Below are 24,505 nucleotides of genomic sequence, written 5' to 3' on the forward strand. Positions count from 1 at the left end.
CCTGTTGTTGAACCGCTCCTTGCTGTTGTCAAGTTACCCCATGTATGGCTTCATAAGCCATGGCATTAAGGGGTAGGTGGGATCTCCCATGATCACAATGGACATTTTGACTTCCCCTACAGTGATCTTCTGGTCTGGGAAGAAAGTCCTGGCTTGCAGCTTCCTGAGCAGGCCAGTGTTCTGAAAGATGCGTGAATCATGCACATTTCCAGACCAGCCTGTGTTAATGTCTGTGAAACGCCCACAGTGATCCCCAAGCGCCTGGAGAACCATTGAGAAATACCCCTTGTGATTGATGTACTCATTGGCTAGGAAGTCTGGTGCCAGAATTGGAATATGCGAATATGTCTTTCGGAGCTGGATGCGATTAATGGCCCCGCAGACTTCCGTCAAGACGAATCCAATGGTCGACTTTCCCACTCCGAACTGGTTAGCGACCGATCGGTAGCAGTCTGGAGTAGCCAGCTTCCACAGTGCAATCGCCATACGCTTCCCCAACGGCAGGGCAGCTCTCATTCTCATGTCCTTGTGTTGCAGGGCTGGGGCGAGCTCATCACACAGTCCCATGAATGTGGCTTTCCTCATCCAAAAGTTCTGCAGCCACTGCTCATCATCCCAGATGTGCATGATGATGTGATCCCACCACTCAATGCTTGTTTCCCAAGCCCAAAAGCAGCATTCTACTGTGGTCAGTACCTCTGTGAATACCACAAGCCAGTGTCATAGCTACTACGTGTGGTGAGATCAATGTCGCACTCCTCTTGACTTTGTTGTTTAAGGAAGAACTCCACTGCTACTTGTGACGTGTTGGTCAGAGCAAGCAGCATACTGGTCAGCAGTTCGGAATCCATTCTTGCAGCCTGAAGAGGCAGGGCAGACAATACACAAACCATTGAAAGATGGCGCCAAATGCGGATGAAAGCACAGGGATTGCTGGGATGCGAAGCAATGCATCACGGGGCACTGGGAGAGGACCCAGGATGCCCTGCAACCTCCTCCTCCTTTCCACAACTCTTAGCGGCAGAAGAGAAAGAGATGCTCTGTGGGATAGCTGCCCAGAGTGCACTGCTCCGAATACCGCTGCAAGTATGAACACGCTATTGCGCAGGCAGCTGTTAGTGTGAACACACAACAGCAGTTTCCCTTCAGCGTTCTCTGTCCGGCGCTGTAACTCTGCCAGTGTAGACATGCGCTCAGAAAAGAAATGAGTAAATAAATGCGGGGGATTGAGTGGGGAGAAGGAGAGGGAGAGAGCAGGTTATTTTCCTGACATCTGAAAAATGTCATTAGCTCAATAGTGCATTTTGGGTTAAATATTTCAGTAAATTAAGTTTCCAGAAATCCACAGGATCTGAATGATGCAGATTGCTATTTTCAAGGGGATCTAAGGGAGTTGAATCCCTATATCCTTTTAGGCCACTTTAGGGCAAAGACAGTGGCCATTGGTTTCACATGCTTTGTTTTAAAAGAAACATGGAATCTTGAGAAGCTGTTTCCCACTAGCTGCACTGCTGTAGCACTTCAGTGAAGGCACTACCTATATCGATGGGAGGGCGTCTCGCCTTGGCATAGGTAATCCATCTCACCAAGAGGTGGTAGCTATGTTGAGGGGAGAATTCTGCCATCAACTTAGTGCTGTCTACAACGGGGGTTAGGTTTGCTTAACTGCATCGTTCAGGGGTGTGGATTTTTCACACCTCTTTGCGACGTAATTATACCAGCCTAATTTCCTAGTGTAGATCAGGCCTAATTTAAATTTTAAGAGTACTGTACTAATTGGTCAAATATAGGAGAACATCATTAGATGAACACCCATGTTAGGGGAGGGCGGCAGAGACTGATGTCAGAGAAATGAAAAGCTAGCCAAGAAAATAAAAAAAATTCCACTTTACAGGTCTGGCCCATATGCACTTAGGAGCCTACATCTCATTGGACATCCATGGAACTTATTCTCCTAAGGTGTTTTTGAAAATCTACCCCTTGATCTAATCCTTTTTTCTTTCCTCCAGATGCTCCCTCTTTTCCAGTGATAAGCTGTCAAGTGATGAGAGTAGAACTGATTGATTGAAGTATCTGCAACACTAGAGACCTTTTTCATTTAAAAAACATAACGTGCAGATGCAAATGAAAGCCTTCACTGCTTAATGCTCACTTTATCCACCCACCTTCTGCACTACCTGTCCATCTTGTAAATGAACTGTAAATGCTTTGTTCGGCAAGTGAGAAACTTTGGAAGAAAAGCAAATTTACAAAAATGAGCCCAAGAAAATCTCAAATTTCTTGCAAGTGAAATCCTAATAGATTATTATGTAATATCTATGGGTAGTGGAAAGTGGAGGTAGCACCAGCATGGGTAATGGATGGGAATTTAGGCAGAGTGCCAAGGAAAGCTATGGGTATAGCTGGATAATAAAGCTAGAGGAAAGTAACTTTGTAGATTTGAAGTAGTGGAAAGTATGTCAGATATAATGATGCAAGTCAGCTGGTTGACAAGGCATAACAGCCTTGCCACACAAGTGCTCTATACGGAAAATGCTGAATCAAGACACTTCTGACTGGTTTGACATCTTAGATTTCAAGGTCCTCAGCAGAAGAGCTCCCTGTGTTGCGCAGAGCCCAATGGCGAGACCTCCGAAAGCCACTGCAATAATTTAATGTCCAGATATATACCTTTTAAAAAAATGTGAAATAGTACAGGATAAATACTTGTTACAGATATATGCAGGAACATAAAATGAAGGTAAAATAATTGTAAGGCTATAATAGAAACATACACAAGTAGAGAAATTCTGAGTCAAAACTAGTGCGGTAGCCTTTACTCTGAGCTGTTATGATTAGGCAGGACATGCTGTTAAGTGGTTCATTACAATAGACTTTACCGTTTTAGTGCTGGATTTCCACTATTTCTACAATGTAGAAATGATGTTGGGCAAAATAAATATGATGAAACTCATTCTCCATTTCCCTACACCGTATAGCCATTTATACCAGTGCAAAGTGAGCATGAAGAGGTGTAAAATGCTGTTTTTTGATTTGGTAGCATTTTACATCCACTTTGTACAGGTCCAGGTGATTCTGCGTGCTGCAAGACAACCGAGGATCAGGCCATTTTTTGTCATACAGCTTTGTATTACTTGCTGCCCAGAGTCTGAGGGCCATGTAACATTAGACCATATGTTCTGAAATACCTTTTGTGAGTCTTAATCTTACTGTCTTTGCTTCTAGCTCAGTGTGTTCTAAAAAATGGCAAAAAATGATGTGCCAAATGCAGATCCTTTGGTGGTGTCATTTGGCATTGTTGCACTGGAGTGAATGAAGCTATGCTGTTTTACATCATCTGAGCGTCTGGCACTAGAACTGCTACTGACTATTTTTGCATTTGTCTTAACATAATTCAGTATCTATAACTGACACTTTTTTGTACTTTGTGATAAAGTGAAGTCCGTATCATGGGAATTAAAAAACCTCCAAAAACACGAAAAACAGCTGTTGTACTGACAAGCTGAACTTCTATATATTATCTAGGTTTGAGATATGGAATCAGTGACAATAAGCTACTTGAATTTAGCTTAGCAAGGAAAGGGTCTACAGAACGTGGAAGCACTAAAGTATTAGATTTCAGAAAAGCATTTTTTGAAGAATTAAGGAATCTATGATGAAATTTGTCTGAGTTAATGAATGCAGGAATTGGCCCTTAGTGAGTAAGGTCCAGTGGGAGATAGTGATAAAATCCATCATTGTAGATGGCTGCTGGGAATCTCAAAAAAACAAAGCACAACAGACTACAGTCTGTCTGGAAATAAGACACTGATCATTTCTTATTCCTTGTGCCTTTGTAAGGAACTTGTTACTAAACAAGGCACCCAAACAAGAATATTTAATGTTAGTTAAAGATAAAGGCAGCCAATAGATAGAATAGGTTAATATGAGACAAAGTAGTTAAATAAGTTTTAAAAAATATATTGGGGGGTTAAATAGGCCTATATATAAATGAAGAGGGGGATGAAATTAATCTTGGAGTAAAAATAGCCAAGATTGAATTGGGAAAAAATCAACTGCTTTGAACCACAGAAAGTAAGGATGAAAAAAGGAATATGATGAATTAGAGAGAAAGGAAAATGTTGTAACTTATAGGCAAAGCTTCCTTGTTCCCCCAGGCTTTCAAGAATGGGGCGCTTTAGGGGAGCCCATGCAGATTAGGAAGATAGCTGTTGTTAGTAGAGCCGAATGAATAATGGATTTTGTAAGTTTTGGGACTAAACAAAAAACAAACAAACAGGGAAGGGGGTAGTTTGATATGAACTGAAATTGATTTTTTTTAAATGTTCCTTTGAAATGAAAAACTTTTTAGAAGTGTAAAAAAAAAAAAAAAAGTTTTTTTTTTTTTTTTTTTTTTTTTTTTTAATTCAGCAGTTTTTTGGATATTCTTCACCCTTTAAATTTTTTTATTGGCAAAATATGAAAATGACACACTGGTTCTAAATGAAAAACTACAAACTAAACTTTCAACTTTTTTCTAAAATTTTTTCAACTAAAACTGTTTGTCAAATGTAACCCAAATACATGAATACAGACGCTCCCCGACTTGTGCAAGTGTTCCGTTCCAGAACGCCTTGCATAACTTGAATTTTGCGTAAGTCAGAAACATATACCTGATCATTACGCAAAAAAAAAAAAAAACCCACCCCACCTATTTCTAGCTTACGGAACTTTTTCCGTAAGTGTGGAATTTGCGTAAGTCGGGTTTGCATAACCCGGGGGCTGTCTGTAGTTTTGGTGATCTGAAAAATTTCCTTTTAGGGGAAATTACTATTCACTAGAAAAATTTCACCTAGCTCTAGTTGTTAGTCCTGATAGGCTGAATGGGAGAGGGAGAGCCACACCTTGAGGAAGAGAGGCGCACACAAAAAAAAAATGAAATGAATAATTTTAAAAATAGCTATTGATTGTAGTTATCAGGAGAAAAATAATGAATATGAATCATGAATGACCTTTTGTCACCCAGGGAGTCTCTCATTGGCAACTGGCCAAGGATACATCATACCATAACTCACATCAGGCCTGACACACTCATTGCCCCTACATACTGTTGTCCTAATCTGTATGTAAAAGGGGTCATGTGAGGTATAATGTAAACTGATAACACACTGATCATTGATATTATTGTGTGATGTATGTACAGGCAGTGTATAAAGAATTATAGATGTGTGATGGAAATAAGTTCTTAAAAGATGTTTTGCAAGCAGTGCATAAACCCAGCATGTCCTAGTCAAAAGTGTGTTGTTTCGCCTGTTTTCTTGTGTCCAGTGTAAAATGAGCCATATAACACGTCAGAGGACAAAGTAAAATGCATCTACATAGAAGGTAAACAAAGCTATCAAGTAAAATGAGCAGGGAGGGGAAGACCACTTAATGGTCATGCTGGGGGATGGAGCCTGGACTCCCAGAAAGCCGCCTTGGGTATTCAGACAGAGACAGTAGACTTTGGGAATATGAGCAAAGGCAGACAGCCATTTTGGCATAAAGAACATAAGAATGGCCATACTGGGTTAGACCAATGATCCATCTAGCCCAGTATCCTGTCTTCCAACAGGGGCCAGTGCCAGATGCTTCAGAGGAAATGAACAGAACAGGGCACTTTATCAAGTTCATGAACTTATCTAATTTTTGTTTGAACCCAGTTATACTTTTGACCTTCACAACAGCCCCTGGCAATGAGCTCTGCAGGTTGATTGTGTGCTTCTTATACAGTGCAAACTTCCATCTCACGTTCATGACATCACAAGACCTTGTGCTAGCAAGTATTTCAGTTGGGGGCTTCCTGACAAAGGCAGTATCTCAGACTAACCCTCTATACCCTGCACTTATCTACATGAGCTATAATGCTCATGAATGAACAAATCAACTGCAACATCATCAAGAACTTCTGATAATGTGTGTATTCTGTAATCACTATTCAATCAACTACTGGGGAGATTGGTGCTATTGGTAAACAAAGTGAAAACAAATGGACTGCTTGTCGTATCCAGACCTGAGACTTTTCTATAAGTGATTTCACCTAACTAATTCTTTTTATTCCTCTTTTAATTTCTCTCAGTGAATTTGGAATATGCGGGTAAAATCCTGGCCCATTACTGAAATCAATAGTCAAATTCCCATTGACTTGAATAGGGCCAAGGTATCATCCTGTATACCAGGTTCTTAATAACAATTAGACTTTAAGGTCAGAAGGGACCATCATGATCTCCTAGTCTGACCTCCTGCACGTTACAGGCCTCAGAACCTCCCCCACCCACTCCTGCAATAGACCCCTAACCTCTGACTCAGTTACTAAAGTCCTCAAATTATGATTTAAAGACTTCAAGGCTCTTATGCTTCATTCACTGTGTTATCTGAAAGTCTTATGAGACGCATTACTAAACAAAGAGCAAAATTGTCTTCTAGGCACAGTAGTCTGATTATTATATTCGTACGACATAAAATAATGTCAATGTCTGTGGTAGCTATGAAAGTTCAACTTAACTGCTGGCACACTCCACCGATGTCACAGAACTTGCTTGTGCTTACACCAGTGGTAAATCTGGCCCTAAGCTGCTGGTATTTGGCCCCCAAATTAAACATGGAAAGAAAAGCCTGGATAAGTTTTTCTCAAGCACATCAAACGTTGCGAGGCCAGTGGAAGTGGAATGAAATTCTCTTGCAGCTGCCATGAAAAATGTAATGAGGAATGAAGAAATAAGAAAGCTGCACTGATAAACGGGAAGCATGTAAAGGAAACTGCTTATGAAGAGGACAAGATTTGAAGTAGCAATGATAGCACCAACTTAAATGTGTCTGAGAGGGAAGAATTCCTGTCAAGTTGATTTATTTCCTCATTATCTGTGATGACTGATGGTGGATTGCTTGGTCACTGAGGCTGTTAGTAACACACTGGCATTCAGGTAAAGTGCATGTTGCCTTCAGGCTCTCACCTCCATAGCCAGCATAAAATGATATGCATTACGTACGTTTCGGTTGTCTGCTGTACTTGCTTATGTTGCGTGACTACTGTCAACGTCATTCCCTGAAAATATTTACTCACCTTCCAGAGAGCTGAGATAAGGTCATCATGAAAGGTGAGAAAATAATTCTTTAGGCACCCAGAACAAACGCAACACACTCCTCAAAGAAGAGCTGTAATAAAGGATACTTAAAAATTTTATCTGCTTATAGAGACATATAAGACACTACAAAGGCTTTTTATAATAGTGTTTGAAGCGTAATAAACAAGAATCCATAAAAAACAGGAGACTGCTGCCCTAGAACTGATAACATTGTGCATGCCTGACTTTGATTTGCAGGTCCCACTGAGTTTGTGTGCTTCTTGGGGCTGCTGTGTCTACCTCAGACACACGTGTGCACCTAAGTTGTGTACATGCAAAACAGTACATACAGAACTGCTTGGGCTCGTTTGACAATTGGAGGTTTTCAGTCCAAATCTGCCTTGATCAGCCTGATGGGTGTGTAGACTAGGACAGGTGTTTTATTTTTTAAACATGTTAGCGATCATGTTTTAACTAACATGTTTTAGCACCCTGATGTAGACAGGGCAAATTGTTTTTCAAGCTACACTGGTTGAGGTAAACCCTAGGATCCCCTCTAGTGGTCACCTTGACCAGCTAACATGTTAAAAATCAACTTCCCCTGTTTATACTGAAGTTTTAAAACCTGGTAGTTAATATATAAAAGACCATTTATCTTAGTCTAGACATATCTCTGCTGGAAGGCACAGTGTGGTATCATTAAGATGGTAACTCCAAGTGCAAAAATCCCAGTTACTGAATGGAGATACTGAAAAGTAAAGTGTATTTTGACAACTCATTCTAATACATTATTATTTAGCATACATATATTTAGCTCTGTGAGGTACTGCAACAAGTCAATGCAGTTTTCATTTTAAGATAAAAATTGGTGAAATCTCAGATTACGGTCAAATGAATCCTCTATACATGTCCTGTCTTAATACACATGTTGTTGTTGCCATTGAGTTCACTGTATATATTTATTCACAGCTGTGATCTCTAGTTTTCCAATTAGTAGTCCAATTAAGTATCGTTTAGACCCATTTGGGGCCACAGTGTTAGGAAAACCACATTCTGGTTTAGCTCAACTGTGCTACAGTTTAAGCATGTTTTTAAAGCTGTTATTACAGCAGGGTACAGAGGGCCTCTGTGATGCTGCTTCAGCCACTGGGGAAGGAAAGAAAATAGTACCTCTAGTGTATTGCTGCTGTAAGATGCTTAGGGATATTTATTATGATTTAGTAGGTAGCATTGTTTAAAAAGTTACAGCTTTCCGGAAAAGGACAAGGATCTATTTATAAAAGCTACAGAAACACTGCACTTCTCAATCCATTACGCAAAGCCCCTTCAAGTTTCTCTTTAAAGGCATCGAAAGGAATTGTAAATAATATCGGTGGGGAGAGAATCATCTGTATCCAGATAACTTTATTAAATATAAAGTAAAAAGAATAACCCCTGCCGAGCTGTTGACTATTACCATCTCTTGTATTTAGTTATAATCACCTGTGGGCATTTCATGAGTGAGCTATTTTTCTTACCCAACACCAGCACGCTGACTATATGAGGAAGGGGAAAGAATTATTAATGGACTAGGGACGGAAGAAGAATTCTGTTTTTTCCATTCACAAACTGTTGTGTCAAAACCATTAACTAAATTATAAAAGGCTTCAAACCACATGTTTTAATGCATCATCTCTGGTGGCATCCATTAAAGGGTTGCTTTTGTCATCCCTCTTATGCTGCTTCTAACAGTTGATGTAATGGGCTGCTGCGTGAAGTCTGTGCAGTTCTTAACTCTCTCTCTCTGAGATTTTATTTCTAACATATTTATAACATCTACAGATGTAATGTGGGGAAATTCAAGACTTGTATTGCTAATCAGTTTTTGGATTAATCGGCTGGTTCAGTTAAGCCACAGAAATCTTTAAAGCACGTGGAAAGAGGTTTTTGTTGAGGAAACTACATTACAGTGCAGAACATGCTGAAGAATAGTTATAAAAGTCATTTTCTTTGGGAGCAGATTATATAAAAATAAAAGAGTAAGATTTAGTCTTTCTTGCTGTCATGTATATAGGGTTGCCAGGTGTCTAAAAGTCCAGTTGGCATAGGGCTGGCAGGCTTCCTACCCGGCTCTGTGCAACTCCTGGGAAGCGGCTGGCATGTCTGGCTCCTAGGCAGAGGGGCGACCAGAGAGGCTCTGCATGCTGCCCCCTCCCGCAGGCGCTGCCCCAAGCACTGGCTCCACAGCTTCCATTGGTCAGGAACCGCAGCTAGTGGGAGCTGTGGGGGCAGCACCTGCAGGCGGGGACAGCCCGCGGAGCCACCTGGCCGCCCCTCTGTCTAGGAGCTGGAGGGACATGTTGCTGCTTCCCGAGCTGCCTTAGGTCAGCGCCACCCGGAGTCCACACCCTGAAGCCCCTCCTGTGCCCCAACCTCCTATCCAAGCCCTGAGCACCATCCTGCACCTAAACTCCCTCACGGAGCCTGCACCCCAGCCTGAAGCCCTTTCCTGCACCCTGAACCCCTCATTTCTGGCCCCATCCCGTAGCCCGCACCCCCCAGCCCAGAGCCTGTACCCCTCCCACCCTCTGAACCCCTCAGCCCCACCCCCCCAGCCTGGAACTCCCTCCTGCACCCCAAACCACTCATCCTTGGCCCACCTGGAGCCTGCACCCTCTCCTGTACCCCTGCCCCAGCCCGATGAAAATGAGCGCATGAGCAAGGGTGGGGAAGAGTGAGTGACAGAGGGAGGAGGGATGGAGTGAGTGGGGGGCAGGGCCTCGGAGAAGGGGTGTGCCAGGGACAGCGGGTGGGGCAAGTATGTTTGGTTTTCTGCAATTAGAAAGTTGGCAATTCTACATGTAGAGCTTACACACCATCCCAGACCAAACTTTTTTTTTTTACTGCTTTCTGCTGTCTTTTTCTGTTTACAGTCCAAATTCTCTATTGGTGTAAATGGGTGCAACTTTATTCAATAGCCTTTCTCCAATTTTCATCTGCAAAGAAATCTGGTCCTCCATTTCCGGAAGGCAAGCTGCTCAGTACACTTTCTGTGCATCCATTTAGCAAGTGACTATGACTATGAATCTGAGAATTTGAGAGTGTTTTTTGGGGTTGCTAGATACCCAGCCTCAAAGGTGACTTTATTTCAGAGATTATGAAGGGGCTGGTCTGCCACAGGGGTCATTTTGAATGACTGATGAATTGTATAAAGCTCACCTGCCCTGATTTTCCTGACAAGACTGTGTCAGATATAGCAATTTCCTGCAATATCCTTGAAAAACCTTATTGAATTAAATGCAAGTATCTTTGAGTCTCATTGTATTAGGTACAAAGGTTATGTATTATTGTGGGCCTGGATGATCAAAGGACCATACAGAACTATGTGGCAGACAAGAACTGTGTTTTGGGACAATACCTGTGAAGGGAATTTCCAGGGAAATATCTAGGGGGAAGTGAATGCAAACTCCTGTCCTCCCTTCCAGTTATGCAAGAACCCAGCCTTTTGAAGTTATGCTCTGAGAAGGGGGCCATTGTCTGTTGATCACCTGTTCACAGGATCTGATGATCAAAGGCCCAAGCTATGTAAAGAAAAAGGCTGATCTGCCTAGTTCGTGCGCTTGTTCTGAGCAAAAGCTATTATGAACTTGTAACCAACAGAAAAATCCCTTTGTGGTGTTTGAAGGACTGACTCCTACCAGAGTCCCTTCTGGAGTTGGCAGGTGGTCTGTGCTAAGCTTATTAGCATATGCCTTTTTTTATTGTTTTAATTTGTTCTTTCTGTAATGTCACTTTAAGAATAAATGTGCTTGTTCAGAAAAAGCTGTGGGGTAACGTATAACTATAGGCAATTATGCTGTTCATAACCTCTGAGGAGAGAGAGCAAAGTACAGATGCTGGCCTGTTTAGGCAGTCTGGCTTGCTGGGAATATCACAATGTAGGCAGGGGACTGTGCAGTCTGGAAAAACCCTGTTCAGGAAGGGAGAGAGACATGGGTCTCCACCTAAGAGAGGTGACTGCTGAGGAGTCAGGAGCCTAAAGTTACAGGACCACGGAGAGGAAATAGAGTTGCCCTGAACTGTGACTGGCACCTCCAACAAAGGGAGCTCATCTAATTCAGGAAGTAATTGATATTAAATTTCCTCAGGGAGCTGAGATGCATGGAGATTTGTGAAAGTGGCTCCCCAAACCTAATCCCATGCCCTATACATTAAACAAAGCTGCCTCTCAAGGTATCCTTTGGGAATCAGTAAGTGCATGTAGCTTCAGCCTGAAGCAGCAAAATGTTTCCTGACATTTTGGGGGGGGAGGAAACAGAATTCTGTTCTCCAGTTTAGGGGGGGAAAAGAGGTGTGTTTTTTTTTTAATTATTTTAAATTATACAGTTGTGAGAAGGTGATTATTGTCAGCTATCTTGGGAGATGAACATGCAGATAGGCTGAGGAGACTCTGCAGATGGAAGAGGAGTTGGAAATCTTGAGCTAAGGAACAACACAATGGGGCTTCTTATTTATTATGGGAGGTTTATTTGTCATAGGTGCTAGAACTGGGGATGGTGCCGCATCTCTGTCTTGAAGTGGTTTCCATTATATAGAGGGTTTACAGTTTGGTTCAATGGCTCTCAGCACCTCCACTATACAAATTGTTCCAGAACCCCTGATATTTGTAGACTGAAAGGTTTTACATTAATACTTGTCAGTTTCAGCAACATTTGACTCAGCAGTATTGGAGGCAAGATTTCTGTTCTCCAAAATGAACGTTTATCTGTGCTTTGCTTTTCCTGATTGACTAACTTCTTTCCAGTCTTTTAGAGAAGTGCGGTATTCCAGTACAGACTCCATGATTTTAGAGAAATAGTCAACTAATTTGAAATTAAATGCAAAGTTTTATTATTGTTCAGAAATTGCTCTATCAAAATAAAGATATTGTCACTAACCATAACTGCACCACTAGTTTTAAATAAGTGCGCAAAACTCTTGTGAAACTTAGGTTACGCTGTCTGTGACATCAACCAAAATAAGCTACAGTGAAAAGGTGCTGTGTGAGATTGATGTTTGCCTTAAAATTTATGTATGCTTATTAATGGAAACTGAGCACTAATGATAAATTTGCAGTCTGTCATCTCTGCTGACAACATGACTACATATAATTTATAAACATAGTTACCCTAAATTTGTGGAGATCATTAGCATTTTAATGAAAAAGATAAAGCCATTGTACTAAATCTTCATGTTTGTTTTGTTTTTATTCTTGTCTTCCCCCACAGTTCAATATTTCGATCTTGTACTTTGAAAACTGCTGACAGCGTCTGGTAATGTGCTGACTGGCACTATGGGCAGGCGATACCCAGGGGCTCACTATCGTCCAAGCAGCTCATGTATGTATGTGATTGGTCTCGTTACCTGTCATATTTTTATTACACTTTTGAAAGGTGCTAAGTTGTCTCCCATTATTTTGAAACCATTAGCTGGAAAGTTTGTAAATTCCAAACTGGTCTTTAGAATGGGCACTGAAGCATTCTTATCGATGCCATATTTCTGATATTTATGTACCCAAATTATATAACCCACATTACCTCTGTCGATTTTGTTCAAACTGCAAAGGTAATTTCTGGACCTTTAAAAATGATGTACTGGCTGACTTGTTCAACTTTGGCTTATTGCACCAGGTCTCCAACTTTCTTTTATTCACACTGTCCAGGGCCACAGACATAGTTAAAGTGCTAGAAACCCTCAAATTAATAAACTGCCCGAGCATAACCTAAAAAAATTCAGCTCATTTCAAAGCTATGTACTACTGCTAAAATCTTCCAGTTTAGATGAAGCTTTTTGTGTCTTATTAATCCATTTTTTTTTCTGTTTGAGTTAAATATTTGCTTGTGTCTTCTCTGCTGACGAGCAGTTCATGGCCATCTGGCTTATCTTAGTTGACCTCTATTCATTTATCTCTGACTAAGGAATCTTTTCAGTAAAAAGTTTAAAGACTCTTTAAAGTTTGTCACCCGCACCTTTCATTTGATTGGAAAACTGATAAGTAGCTCTAACAACTTGGGTAATGCTAATCTCTCAGCCTGCAGGCTTGCTATATTACATTGTACATGAAATTATCTTCCCAGGAGGTAGTGTGATATCTCCTGTGTGACAGTCCTAACTTCAGATGACTGCTGTCAGTCCCCATGCATATCTGTTGATTCCTCAGGCCACCGAGGTAAAACAATATCACTTTTTCTTTACTGTACAGAGCCTTTGCAGAATATTTAGTTTATATTAGTTTCTCTTTGAAACATTGGGATGAAATAGTTTACTAGTCATTCGGGTGGTATTTTAACCATTGAATCTCCTGCTACTCCTGCTATCGCCTGAGATTCTAGTTTTGGAGATTGATTTAGTTTATTTTGGCCCCAGGCTTCTAGAGGTTAAATCCAGGCCAGAGATGAGTTACACTTATTCTTTCAGAAAGGGTAGCTGTCCTGTCCTTGTAAACAGATTTGTTAAAATAGCCTATTAGAGATGACACAAACTCTTCAGAAAAATAGTATCTAGTTTTGAAGGTAATACCGAGATGATACCTGAACTTTGGTGTGTGTGTGTGTGTTGGGGGGCGGGGGAGGCATGGGGAGGAGACTGCTGTATTGAGCAAGCCTTTGGATCCCAGGGGCTTTTAAGCCTTCTGAGTCTGAGTAGTATCCAGACCCAGCCTCTAAGTCTTGCTTTTTAAGGCACACTCCTGGGGTACAGACTCCCTATCTAGTATCCTTTCTTGGGATGTAGAACCCATAGTCCAGCTGCCATAGGCCCAAGGCCACTGCTGATCCTGATCTCCACAGTACTTCAAGAATTTCATTCTCAGAGCTCCACACTCACGGGTACTCTAATTTACTGTTTAACCTTTCAAGGACATTGTGACCGTTAAAACAAGAGAGCACAGACTTCGCAAAGGAATTGCTAAAGCATACACATGTTACTTATAGACAAAGCACAAGAATTACAGATCTAGAAAAAATAAACACCAGTACGTAAAACTCCCTCCTGCAGTATCCTCATCAGTCCGAGAGCCTTTTGAGTTTGGGTTAATGTCCTTCAGGATTCCATGACCTTTTTACACCCCATTCTTCCTCTTCAGCCTTCCTGTTAGCCGATGGATGGTTGGTGAGACAGCCCAGACTCAAGAAGGATTGGCCCTTAAATAAAGTTCTGATCCCCATTTATCAGGTCACTCCCCCAAGCAGCTTCAAAAACCCTGTCAGTCAGGTGATGAGTTGCTCAACTCCAGCCCTCCTCCTTTCCTCCCTAGGTCTAAACTGGGCAAACTAGTTCCCCTGGACTGCAGCTGGCTCATTGTTCTGGTTGGACCCATTTGAATGGAAAATCATCGAGGTTGAGGGATTTTGATGGCTTTCCCATTGTGAGCCCCTCTGCAAGGGGTAAGGATTTCTCTTAACACCTCCTGCTTGTCCCAGCTCAAGATGGAAGCTACAGCACAGTTTCCAGTCAAAAATAACATTGAAGTACCAGAATGTCATTCCAGATTGATATAGACATACAGACACATACTGATCCGCCACAGTGGGGTTCTGAGGAGGCATAGTGGGGGGCATTGTGGACTGCGTGGCAGGCTATGTGACACGAGAAGGGAGTTAGCCTGTGCACAGTGGTATGGGGTGAGAGGATCAGGGTTATGAGGGAAGCCTTGGGGAAACTGGGGCTGTGAGGGTGCTGGGGTTGTGAGAAGTAGGGGTTATCACGGATATGTGGGGTTTGAGGGAGTGAGCACAGATGTGGATGGGGAAGGGAGTTGAACCACCAAGTGGTGGCCATGGGGTTGAGCTGGGATGTGGGAATGGCAAGGAGGAATGGAACTGAGCAGAAGGGTGATGGGAGGCATGGGGTGAATTTGGGGAATCATAATGTGGGTGGAGTGGGCTTTCTTAATTGGGTCATGATAATGAGAGAGGAGTTGTGCTTGCACTCTCACAAGACAGGAGGTTGAAGCCCAGTTTCCCTCATGCTCCTCTTGAACAGCACTCCCTTCCTTCCATGTTCCCCAGCCTCCAGCTGACTCTAAAAGCAGGGCTAGAGAGGAACGGCAATATGACAAACCTCCTGTGCAGCTCTTCTCTGGGCCATAGGAGTTTGGTCTGAGTAGATCGCCTGTCTGATTCCAATCTCTCACCTCAAGCAGAAATCCTTCTAATGCCCAACTCCTTCACTCTAGCCCCTAGGCACTTTTCCCAGTGCCTGAACTGAACTGTCCACAAGCAAAGATAAATTGCTGGCAGCCCTGCAAGGCTGCTGTTGAAAACACAGTACTTTCAAAGGTGATTCTCTAATGCTTTAAGATATGAAAAGTGATGTTTGTGTAACACAGAGACCTGACAGATCACTTTTATAGGATGGTACTTTTTTTCTTGTTGCTGAATCCTTTGTTTTTCCCTTAGGTCAATGTCTGACCATTTTTCAAGCTTGTTAGTGGTTTGGGAGGCAGTCAGTCTCCTTTTTTTTAGGAAACAGCATTTGATGAAAAATGATTACTTTGATATTTTGCAAATATTATCAGAGCTAAAATTTCAGAACAGTCTTTCTAGCTAGACATCACAGCAACTATGCCCTTCCTTTTTTAAAAAAATGGTTGGTTCTGTCCAAGGTTTTAAAGAAGACCATGACAAGCCCTGCAGGTCCTGATGTACCCATCTCTCTTTGTGTGGGTCCCAATTTCCCCTTTCCTTCATCCACAGCTTTTGGGGAAGGATAGTCCTGTTGTAAAGCCAGGAGATCTATTGTCTGTTTCCAGTTATGCCAAAAACTTGTGTGTGTGACTTTTTGGAGCTTAGCTATCAAGGTAATAAGCAGAACTGAGTGATATATTTTTTTTTAATTTGAGGGCCAAATCGGGGATGGGGGGAATCTGTTTTGATTCAAAGCAAAATTTAATTTTTTCAAAGTTTTTTCATCTAATCTAAAAAACATTTTGAATAGACAGAAACATTTTGAGTCAATTCCATATTATGATTTTTTTGTTTCATTTTTTCAGTTCATTTTGAATCAACAAAAACATTTTCAATCAACTCGAAACAAAAAACAAACACGTGCACACAAGAAAATTGAGTTTTTCATTTCGATTCATCTGTTTTGGATGTTTCTAGATGATTTCCTGGTTTGTTTTTTAATTCGCCAAGTTTGAGATTGAACTGCCATTTCAAATAAAGTCAAAATAAACATTTTAAAATTAAAATTTGAAATGAAACATTTCAACTCTTTCAGAAAAAATTGCAAATTGAAACTATTCAGAATAATTTTGGGCCCCCAAAATGCATTTTTGATGGAAAAACATTGTGTCCAGCTCTACTTTAGACATAACTCAGATATTGACACAGAAATATATTTTCATTTTCTAGTCTGTGGGAAGTGCACACAATAAAGAAACAGCAATAGTGATTGGCATTTGATTTCTAAAACTTCCGTTTTAATAAATTAAGGTGTTAGCAGATAAAACAATGTCTTTTAAAAATATGGGTCAAATTCTGTTCTCATTATTGGGGTAAATTAGTATAACTGCATTGATGTTGATGTTACTCCAGATCTACATTGAGTGTAACTAAGGGAAGAATTTTTAACTGTATGATTTTTTACTTAATGTACTTTTAAGGGCATAGTCCAGCATTTAGCTTGATTTTCATGGCTTTTGTGTTGCTTGTAAATAAATATATCCCTTTCTATAGATGAATAAAATCTGCAAGGGGAAATATTAGTGCTATGTGGAGCACTTGTTATTCTGTACATCCAGAGATAATCTTTAATCCATTTACAAGATAAGTTGAATGATTTCATAAATATAGTATTGATAGTCTGAGGAGACTTGTGAAAAGTTTTGTATAAAAGGAATCTTATAATCATCTTAAATAACAAATAGTTTCTCTAGAACCTAATATTAATAAATGTAGAATTACCCAAATATGCTTAAAATACAAATTCTTGAAGTACAAATAGACATAAACATCTGTAGCTCTTAAATTAAGTGTAAAGGTGAATTGAAATGTGTTTCAATTTATTTGAGCAAGGTGTGGATTCCCAAAGTGGTTTTAAAATGTTCATTTAATCTATACTCACTTGGAATTTAAAAGGGCAATAACCCTGATTAAAATCAGTGCAAGGCATCTTTACCGACCTAAAGGAAATAAAATGTTTTGTGCTCCCCACATGAGCTTGCTGCCGCTGTTTACCACTGCTATTACTGACCTTGCTGAACTGAAAGTCAGCACAGGACGTCTCTTGTGCTGCTTTTGTTGGGAGAAAGCTGCATGAGGAAATCTACTCCTCCTGTATTACATCTTTTGCATAATCAATTTTTTGTGTGTTAGTTTAAAAAATATTTTCATTTTTGTCCTAAATTTAAAATATGTAGCCTTTTATTTTATTTAGGATAAATTTAGTTATGTTATCTTGCACCACCATGGGTTCGGCTCTGGTTGCTACAGTTTCAAGCTCAACAGAGTGAAAGTCACCTCTTCTACTTGTCTCAGATTTAGAGATTCGAGGAGTACATGCAAGGATAGTGACACGGGTGTTGGAACAATTTGTATAGTGGGGTTGCTGAAGGCCATTGAACAAAACTGTACACCCTGTATATGACGGAAACCACTTTAAACCAGAGGGTGTGCCACACTCCTACTTCCAGCACCGATGCACATACGTTCACAAGTACAAAGTCTAGTCTGTGTTCCAAATTGTCTTGGTGGTTGAGAACCACTGCTCCAATGCACTTGTAACCCCTCCCAGCTTGGTATCATCTGCAAACTTTATAAGTGTGCTCTCTAGGCTATTATCTAATCATCTTAATTTTGAACAGAACCAGACCCAAGACCAATCCCTGCAAAACCCCATTCCACATGCCCTTCCAGCTTGACTGTGAACTACTGATAACTACTCTCTGGGAACCGGTTTTCCAACTAGTTATGCACCCCCTTATAGTAGCTCCATCTAGGTTGTATCTCCTAAGTTTGTTTATGAGAAGGTCATGTGAGACAGTATCAAAAGCCTTGCTAAAGTCAAGATATACCATGTTTACCGCTTCTCCCCCTATCCACAAGGCTTGTTAGCCTGTCAGAGAAAGCTGTCAGGTTGGTCTGACATGCTTTATTCTTGACAAATCCATGCTCATTGCTACTTATCACCTTATTATCTTCTAGGTGTTCACAAATTGATTTTTTAATTATTTGCTCCAGTATCTGTCCGGGTACTGAAATTAAGATGGCCTCTGCAGTGTATATAGGAGAGGTTGGGGTTACACTTTTCTCTGAGAAAAACTTGTACTCCATGTTGTACCATATCTTCCGGAGAAGTTTGCATCTCCAGCAACTGCACAGCCATCTGTTTGGGGTCCAATTTACAAGCATTTAACTCTTCTAATATGTGGGTTGTCACAGGTGCAACCGATGTGTTTCTATAACCTGAACATCTAGAAATGCATCTACTGGCTTACCACTGACATCAAGATAATGTATGCAGTGACATAATACTTGACACCCATTTGCATTGGTGCATTTATCAGACATGTATGCAAATTTTTTGACTATGGTGGGAGAGTTCTTCACTTTTTCAATTGCTGAGTCTTTCACTGTTGCACAAGATGCTTCTAACCACTCAGTTGAGTTTCTTGCAGAAAGATAGTGATCATTTGCCAGTCTTGTTCAGAACCAGGGTCCAACTTCAGGGTTAACAAGTGACAATGCATTTAACATTGGTCTCCAGTTCGTAGTTTCTGGTATCTCTTGCGTAAATAGAAAGTACGATGTGACAGCCATGTTTGTTCGCATAAACTGTGTTGTTTCTCCAGCATTTCTAACAGCCTCATTAAGTACTAGAACTGGCTTTGACAGTGACTGGCTTACAAGGCTTTCTGCAGGCTGATGTAGTCAAGAGGCTTGGTGTTTTGCAGCATTTTCACATAGTATTGGCTTTGCTGATTGCTCTGGCAAACCAAGCTCTCCAGTTTTACCAGTTGTAGTGGTGGGAAGCTTTCCTTCTTCATAAGCTTTTTTGCAAGAGGTGCTAGTAGCCATCTTTTGTAACTTCAATGAACGGGAAATGTTTGACTGAGAAACATCGGGAACTGCCTTTAGGCTATGGAGACACTGTTTCTTCAATAGATCACTGTATTTGCGCTTCAGGCTGTTTGGATGTAGATACACCACTTGAACCTTTGGATGGTATGTTCTTGGTATGTTCTTCATCTTGGTTGGTTTGACCACTGGAGAGGGGCAATGACGTAGTTAGGGGAGGTGTAGGGAAATCCCTGCATGTGCTGCTATTTGCCCCACCTCCTCTTGTGCTGTGTGCCCCCATGCTCCTTCTCCTTGTTCTGTTCTTTATGGGTTGCTGGTGTTTGTCTCCCCAACTCCTACCCCACAAGAACTGGCTTCACCTCCAAGCATAAGCTATGGTAGATCCATGTCTTCAGTGCATTCCCCTTCCCATACCCTACCCAATGTTTCAGGCTCTGCAAACTTAAGCAGAATGTGCTGTATCAGTTACACATAGGGCTTGTCTACACTGACAGGGCTGCCCCAGTGCAGCTGTGCTGCTGTAGTGCTTAGTGAAGACGCTATCTACGCTGACGGGCGAGCTTCTACCATCAGCATAGGTACTCCACCTCCCCGAGAGATGGTAGCTAGGTCGATGGGAGAAGCCCTCCCGTTGATCTAGCAGTGTCTACACTGGTGGCTAGGTCAGTATAACTAGGTCGCTTAGGGATGTCGATTTTTCCCTGAACGATGTAGTTATGCTGACATAAGTTTGTAGTGTAGACCAGGGTTTTGGTTAGAAATTAGGTCGGCATAACGATGTTGCTCGGGGTGTGAAAAATCCATACCTCTGAGCGATGCAGTTAAACCGACCTAACCACTAGTGTAGACAGTGCAAGGTCGATGGGAGAATTCTCTTGTCAACCTAGCTACTACCTCTCGGTGAGGTGGATTACCTACGCCGATGGGAGAACCCCTCCTGTTGGCATAAGTAGTGTCTTCACTGAAGTGCTACAGTAACGCAGCCTGTTTTAAGTGTAGGGGTTACATTGTGAAAGTTTTCTTCACAACCATAACAGCTCGAGCCTTTTATTTTCAATGAAAACTGAGACTTGATAGAACAACCTAGAAGTTTGCCGACCGCTCTCCCTAGGCCAGTTAGGGCTTCGTCTACATGGGGAAATGTACTGGTATAATTGTACTGCTGTAGTTATACTGCTATAACTTCCTATGTGGAAACTCTTATTTTGGAATAAGAGTGGCTTTTTTCATTTTAATTTATAACACATCCAAAGCAACATAATCTAAATAGAAAAAAATGGCATTTTTATTCCAGAATAAGAGTGTACTCATGGGAGCTATATTCATATAGTTCCAGTGGTATAATTATGCTGGTAAAATTTCCTGTGCAGACAAACCTAAAGATATTTTCTGTCTCTTTCTCCTGTTACAAGCAGCATAATGACTCATTTATTTTTCCGATGATTCTGTGGGAAAATATTTATTCTAAGGGTGTGATTCTCACTTTCACCAAAGATCTTTTATACTGATCTGACAAAATGTAATTGATGCCCACTTTAAAGCTCCCTTACGCTACCGGAGAAGTGTAAAGAGGCCTAAATGCAAACCGGGCCTTAAAATTTTGGCATAATTCATACCTATTGAAGACATTTTTCAAATTTGTTTCCGGAAAGTTGCAAATATCAGTTTGTCAGATGGAGAAAAGAAACTGTTGAGATACAAGTGCCACTGCTCCGGACAATCCAAACAGCCTCAGGGTAAAATTTTCAAAAGTGCCTAGGCGACTTAGGAACCTAAGGGCTGGTCTACATGGGGAACTTACATCGATATAGCTATGTCTCTCAGGGGTGTGAGAAATCCACACTCTGGAAAGACATAGCTATACTGACCTAACCCCCTACTGTAGGCAGTGCTAGTTCGATGGAAGAATTCTTCCGTTGGCCTAGCTACCACCACTCAGGGAGGTGGATTACCTACACCAGGAGTTCTCAAACTTCATTGTACCGTGACCCCTTTTGACAACAAAAATTACTTCATGATCTCAGAAGGGGAGACTGAAGTCTGAGCCAGCCTGAGCCCCATTGCCCTGGGTGGGGGGCCCAAAGCCCAAGCCCTGCCGCCCGGGTTGGGGGAGGGGAGGCTGGGGCAAAGCCAAAGCCCAAGGGCTTCAGCCCCAGGCAGGAGGCCTGTAACCTGAGCTTCACCGCCTAGGGCTGAAGCCCTCAGGCTTCGGCCCCAGACCCGAGCAAGTCTAAACCAGCCCTGGTGACCCCTTTAAAAGGGGGTCACGATCCACTTTGGGGTCCCAACCCACAGTTTGAGAACCGCTGACCTACACTAATGGGAGAACCCCTCCTGTTGGCATACTAATTGTCTACACCAGTGGTTTTCAACCTGTGGTCCGCGGAGCCCTGGGCATCTGCAGACTCTGTATAAGATTTCCCAAGGGGTCTGCACCTCCATCTGAAATTTGTTAGGGGTCTGTAAATGAAAAAAGGTTGAAAACCATTACTGTACACTGAAGATCTACAGTGGCACAGCTGCAGCGCTGCAGCTGTGTCACTGTAGTGGTTTAAGTATAGACATAGCCTTAGTCCCATTGAAAGTCAATGCCACTTAAGCTCCTAAATTATTTAGGTAATGTGGCCAAGTGGCTAGAGCACTAGACTGGCGCTCACGTGACCTGGGTTCTATTCCTGGCTCTGCCACTGGCCTGCTGGGTGACATTGGGCAAGTCATTTCATCTCTCTGTGCCTCAGTTTCCCCATTTGTAAAATGAGGACAATGATACTGACCTTGTTTGTAAAACATTTTGAGATCTATTGGTGAAAAGTTCTATGTAAGAGCTAGGTATTCTTCTTTTATGTTGTTTTGAAAATGTTACCCGTGATGTGAGATTCTGTCTGGTATTATTTCTTAAATCAGGCATGTGATGTGTATATATAGTTTCTATGTATTATTGCTGTAACACAAGTCAGTGACACCTCCTCTTTGGAAGAGAAGAAACAGTTTTCCTAAATTAAGGTAAAGAATTGCAGACTTGAGGTTTAACTTGCATTAAATGAAGCTGACAATATTAAATGAATTGACAGCAATGAGTTTAACTGTTCATGAAGTACAACTTAGTACCTTTTCTATTACCCTTTTATGTTTGCCTTAGTCACTTTATTGTTCAGATACTTTCTATATATTTATGGCTTTATGGAAAACAGCACTACAAGAGGAAAATGGTGAAAACAGCCTGACATATTGATAACTTAAAGCTTTGTATATAAGGCGCAGGAGGTTTTATTGGAGTCCAGGGTAACAATACTACTAGATTTTCTGCCTTTCTCATGTCTTTTATTGCCAGGTTTCATGTTTGTTGTAATTTAGCCAAACTTTAGCAACATCTATACGCTAGTAAGCGCAGTTAATTTCTGTTATATTCTCCTTCCACTTCCCTATGAATTGCTTAGTTTATAAGGCCCATAAGGTAAGCCTGACATCTTTGTTTCAGTTGTGTATATGGTTTAGTGCTAGGGTGACCAGACAGCAGATGTGAAAAATCGGGATGGGGGTAGGGGGTAATAGGAGCCTATATAAGAAAAAGACCGAAAAATCGAGACTGCCCCTATAAAATTGGGACATCTGGTCATCCTATTTAGTGCCCTGAGTTAACTAAGAATTAAGGTTTCCCAACATAACACAGCAAAATTAAACAGAAGATCTTGATCTAGCTGTCAAAGCAGGCTGCAAGTAAAATTAATATATTCAGGTACTGACCTAAACAATCAACTTTCTGCAGAGTTACAGTATGATATGACTTAGTCTGGCACTCATAATTTTGTTAGTATTCAGTTTGCTTAAACAGAAAAATAACAATTGGTTTATAAATTAGCTATTTATAATTCCCACGGAATATTTTCTGTTTGCACCATTAAGATTTTGTAGAGAGGGGGAAAACTGTGCTTTTATAGACAAACGCACTAGGATGTAGTTCTTGGTGTGTGTTTTTTTTCTTATAAGGTTTATGAGCCTAATTTTAGTTCAGTTTTAATGGGACAGCAAATTACAGATTGGCAGTGTGGAGACTAATTTGAGTTTTCCTGTTGAAAAGGCATCCTGTGTTCTGATATGCACCCTATTCAATTACTGAAAACGATGAATGCAATTGGTAGGACCACACGTATGTGAATGACATTGACGTGAATTGCATTTTCTTCCTCTTGCTACTGCTCCACAGAATGTGAACCCAACCAGTTTCATGCTGTTTCCAGCATGCATCCTCTGCAGTCAGTAACAGAGAACAGAAAATTAGGAAGGAAGATGTTGATGGAGATGGGAACTAACTTTTTTTTAACTCAAAGGTTTGGGAGAATAAGAGAATCCCTGCAAAATGGAGCTCAGAATCTGGAAGTCTGCTCCAATTTCTGAGAAATGTCAGATGATTAATTAAAACTGTTGTAGTTACCTCTTCCTATTTAAGGTACTTATATGGCCCCCATTACCATTGTATGTCTCAGTCTTTAATGTATATTAAGGGACTTGCCCAAAGTCACACATGAAGTCTGTGGCAGAGCAGTAAATTGAGCCCAAGTCTTCCAAGCCCAAAGTGGTCTTCCAAGCACCATCCTTATAAGATGCATCCGATGAAGTGGGCTGTAGCCCACGAAAGCTTATGCTGAAATAAATTTGTTAGTCTCTAAGGTGCCACAAGTATTCCTATTGTTTTTGCGGCTACAGACTAATACGGCTGCTACTCTGAAACCACCCTTTTTTTGTTGGTGCAGATTAGTGGCTTCTATAATAAACTCTGGGAGACAGATAATCCTTGGAGATAGTTACTAATCATCTATCAAGTCTTCTTGACTAGATGGTTTTCCTTTTCTTTTGTTGTTTGTTAATCTCTGATTTAGAAAGTAACACTGTAATAACTGATCCCATTATATGTTAATGACACAGGGAAGGGATATGAATCCTCTTCCTATTTTCAAGCAGGTTCCTATTTTTAACCCAAGCCTCCTTTATGAGCCAGGGAGAAAAGGAGAAAATTATATTAGAATTGGTTAGAAATACTATACTAATGTAAGACAAATAAAAGATTATTTAAATAAACATTAAATAAAATAATCTAGCCAGGTAAGATAAGCAAGGTTCACTTCTGTACCAACATACACTAGAATCTTGCCAATCTGGATTTTGCTACTCTGCAAAACCAACAGTTCTCCCCCAAAAAATCAGATGGTCTCATGTCACAAAGGTATGTAGATGCACTATAGGGATGTCTTTTGTTACTAAGATTTATTACACTTAAAAAATATACTACAGTGTATTAACTAGCAGATCATAAAATGTAAGTAATTAAAACTAAACGACACTTGTTACATAAATGAGCAAAGGTCAAATTTACGAACCTAAATA

The 24,505-nt window shown here is 41.0% G+C and overlaps 1 protein-coding gene across 9 annotated transcripts in view; it reads left to right on the plus strand.

Moving 5' to 3' along the window:
- APBB2 (amyloid beta precursor protein binding family B member 2) overlaps positions 1-24,505 on the plus strand; it is a 343,676-nt gene that overhangs the window by 113,613 nt on the left and 205,558 nt on the right. For 8 of the 9 annotated variants that reach the window (XM_034771094.1, XM_034771089.1, XM_034771092.1 and 5 more), the window contains exon 3: positions 12,329-12,439. Coding sequence is in view for 7 of the 9 variants with exons in the window: in XM_034771089.1 (XP_034626980.1) it covers positions 12,394-12,439 (46 nt within the window). In the remaining 2 variants the exon portion in view is untranslated. Of the gene's footprint in view, positions 1-12,328; positions 12,444-24,505 lie in introns of all 9 variants that reach the window. The other variant, XM_034771095.1, reaches the window with a different exon arrangement.

Source organism: Trachemys scripta, chromosome 5 (assembly GCF_013100865.1).
Source record: "Trachemys scripta elegans isolate TJP31775 chromosome 5, CAS_Tse_1.0, whole genome shotgun sequence".
NCBI lineage: Eukaryota > Metazoa > Chordata > Testudines > Emydidae > Trachemys > Trachemys scripta.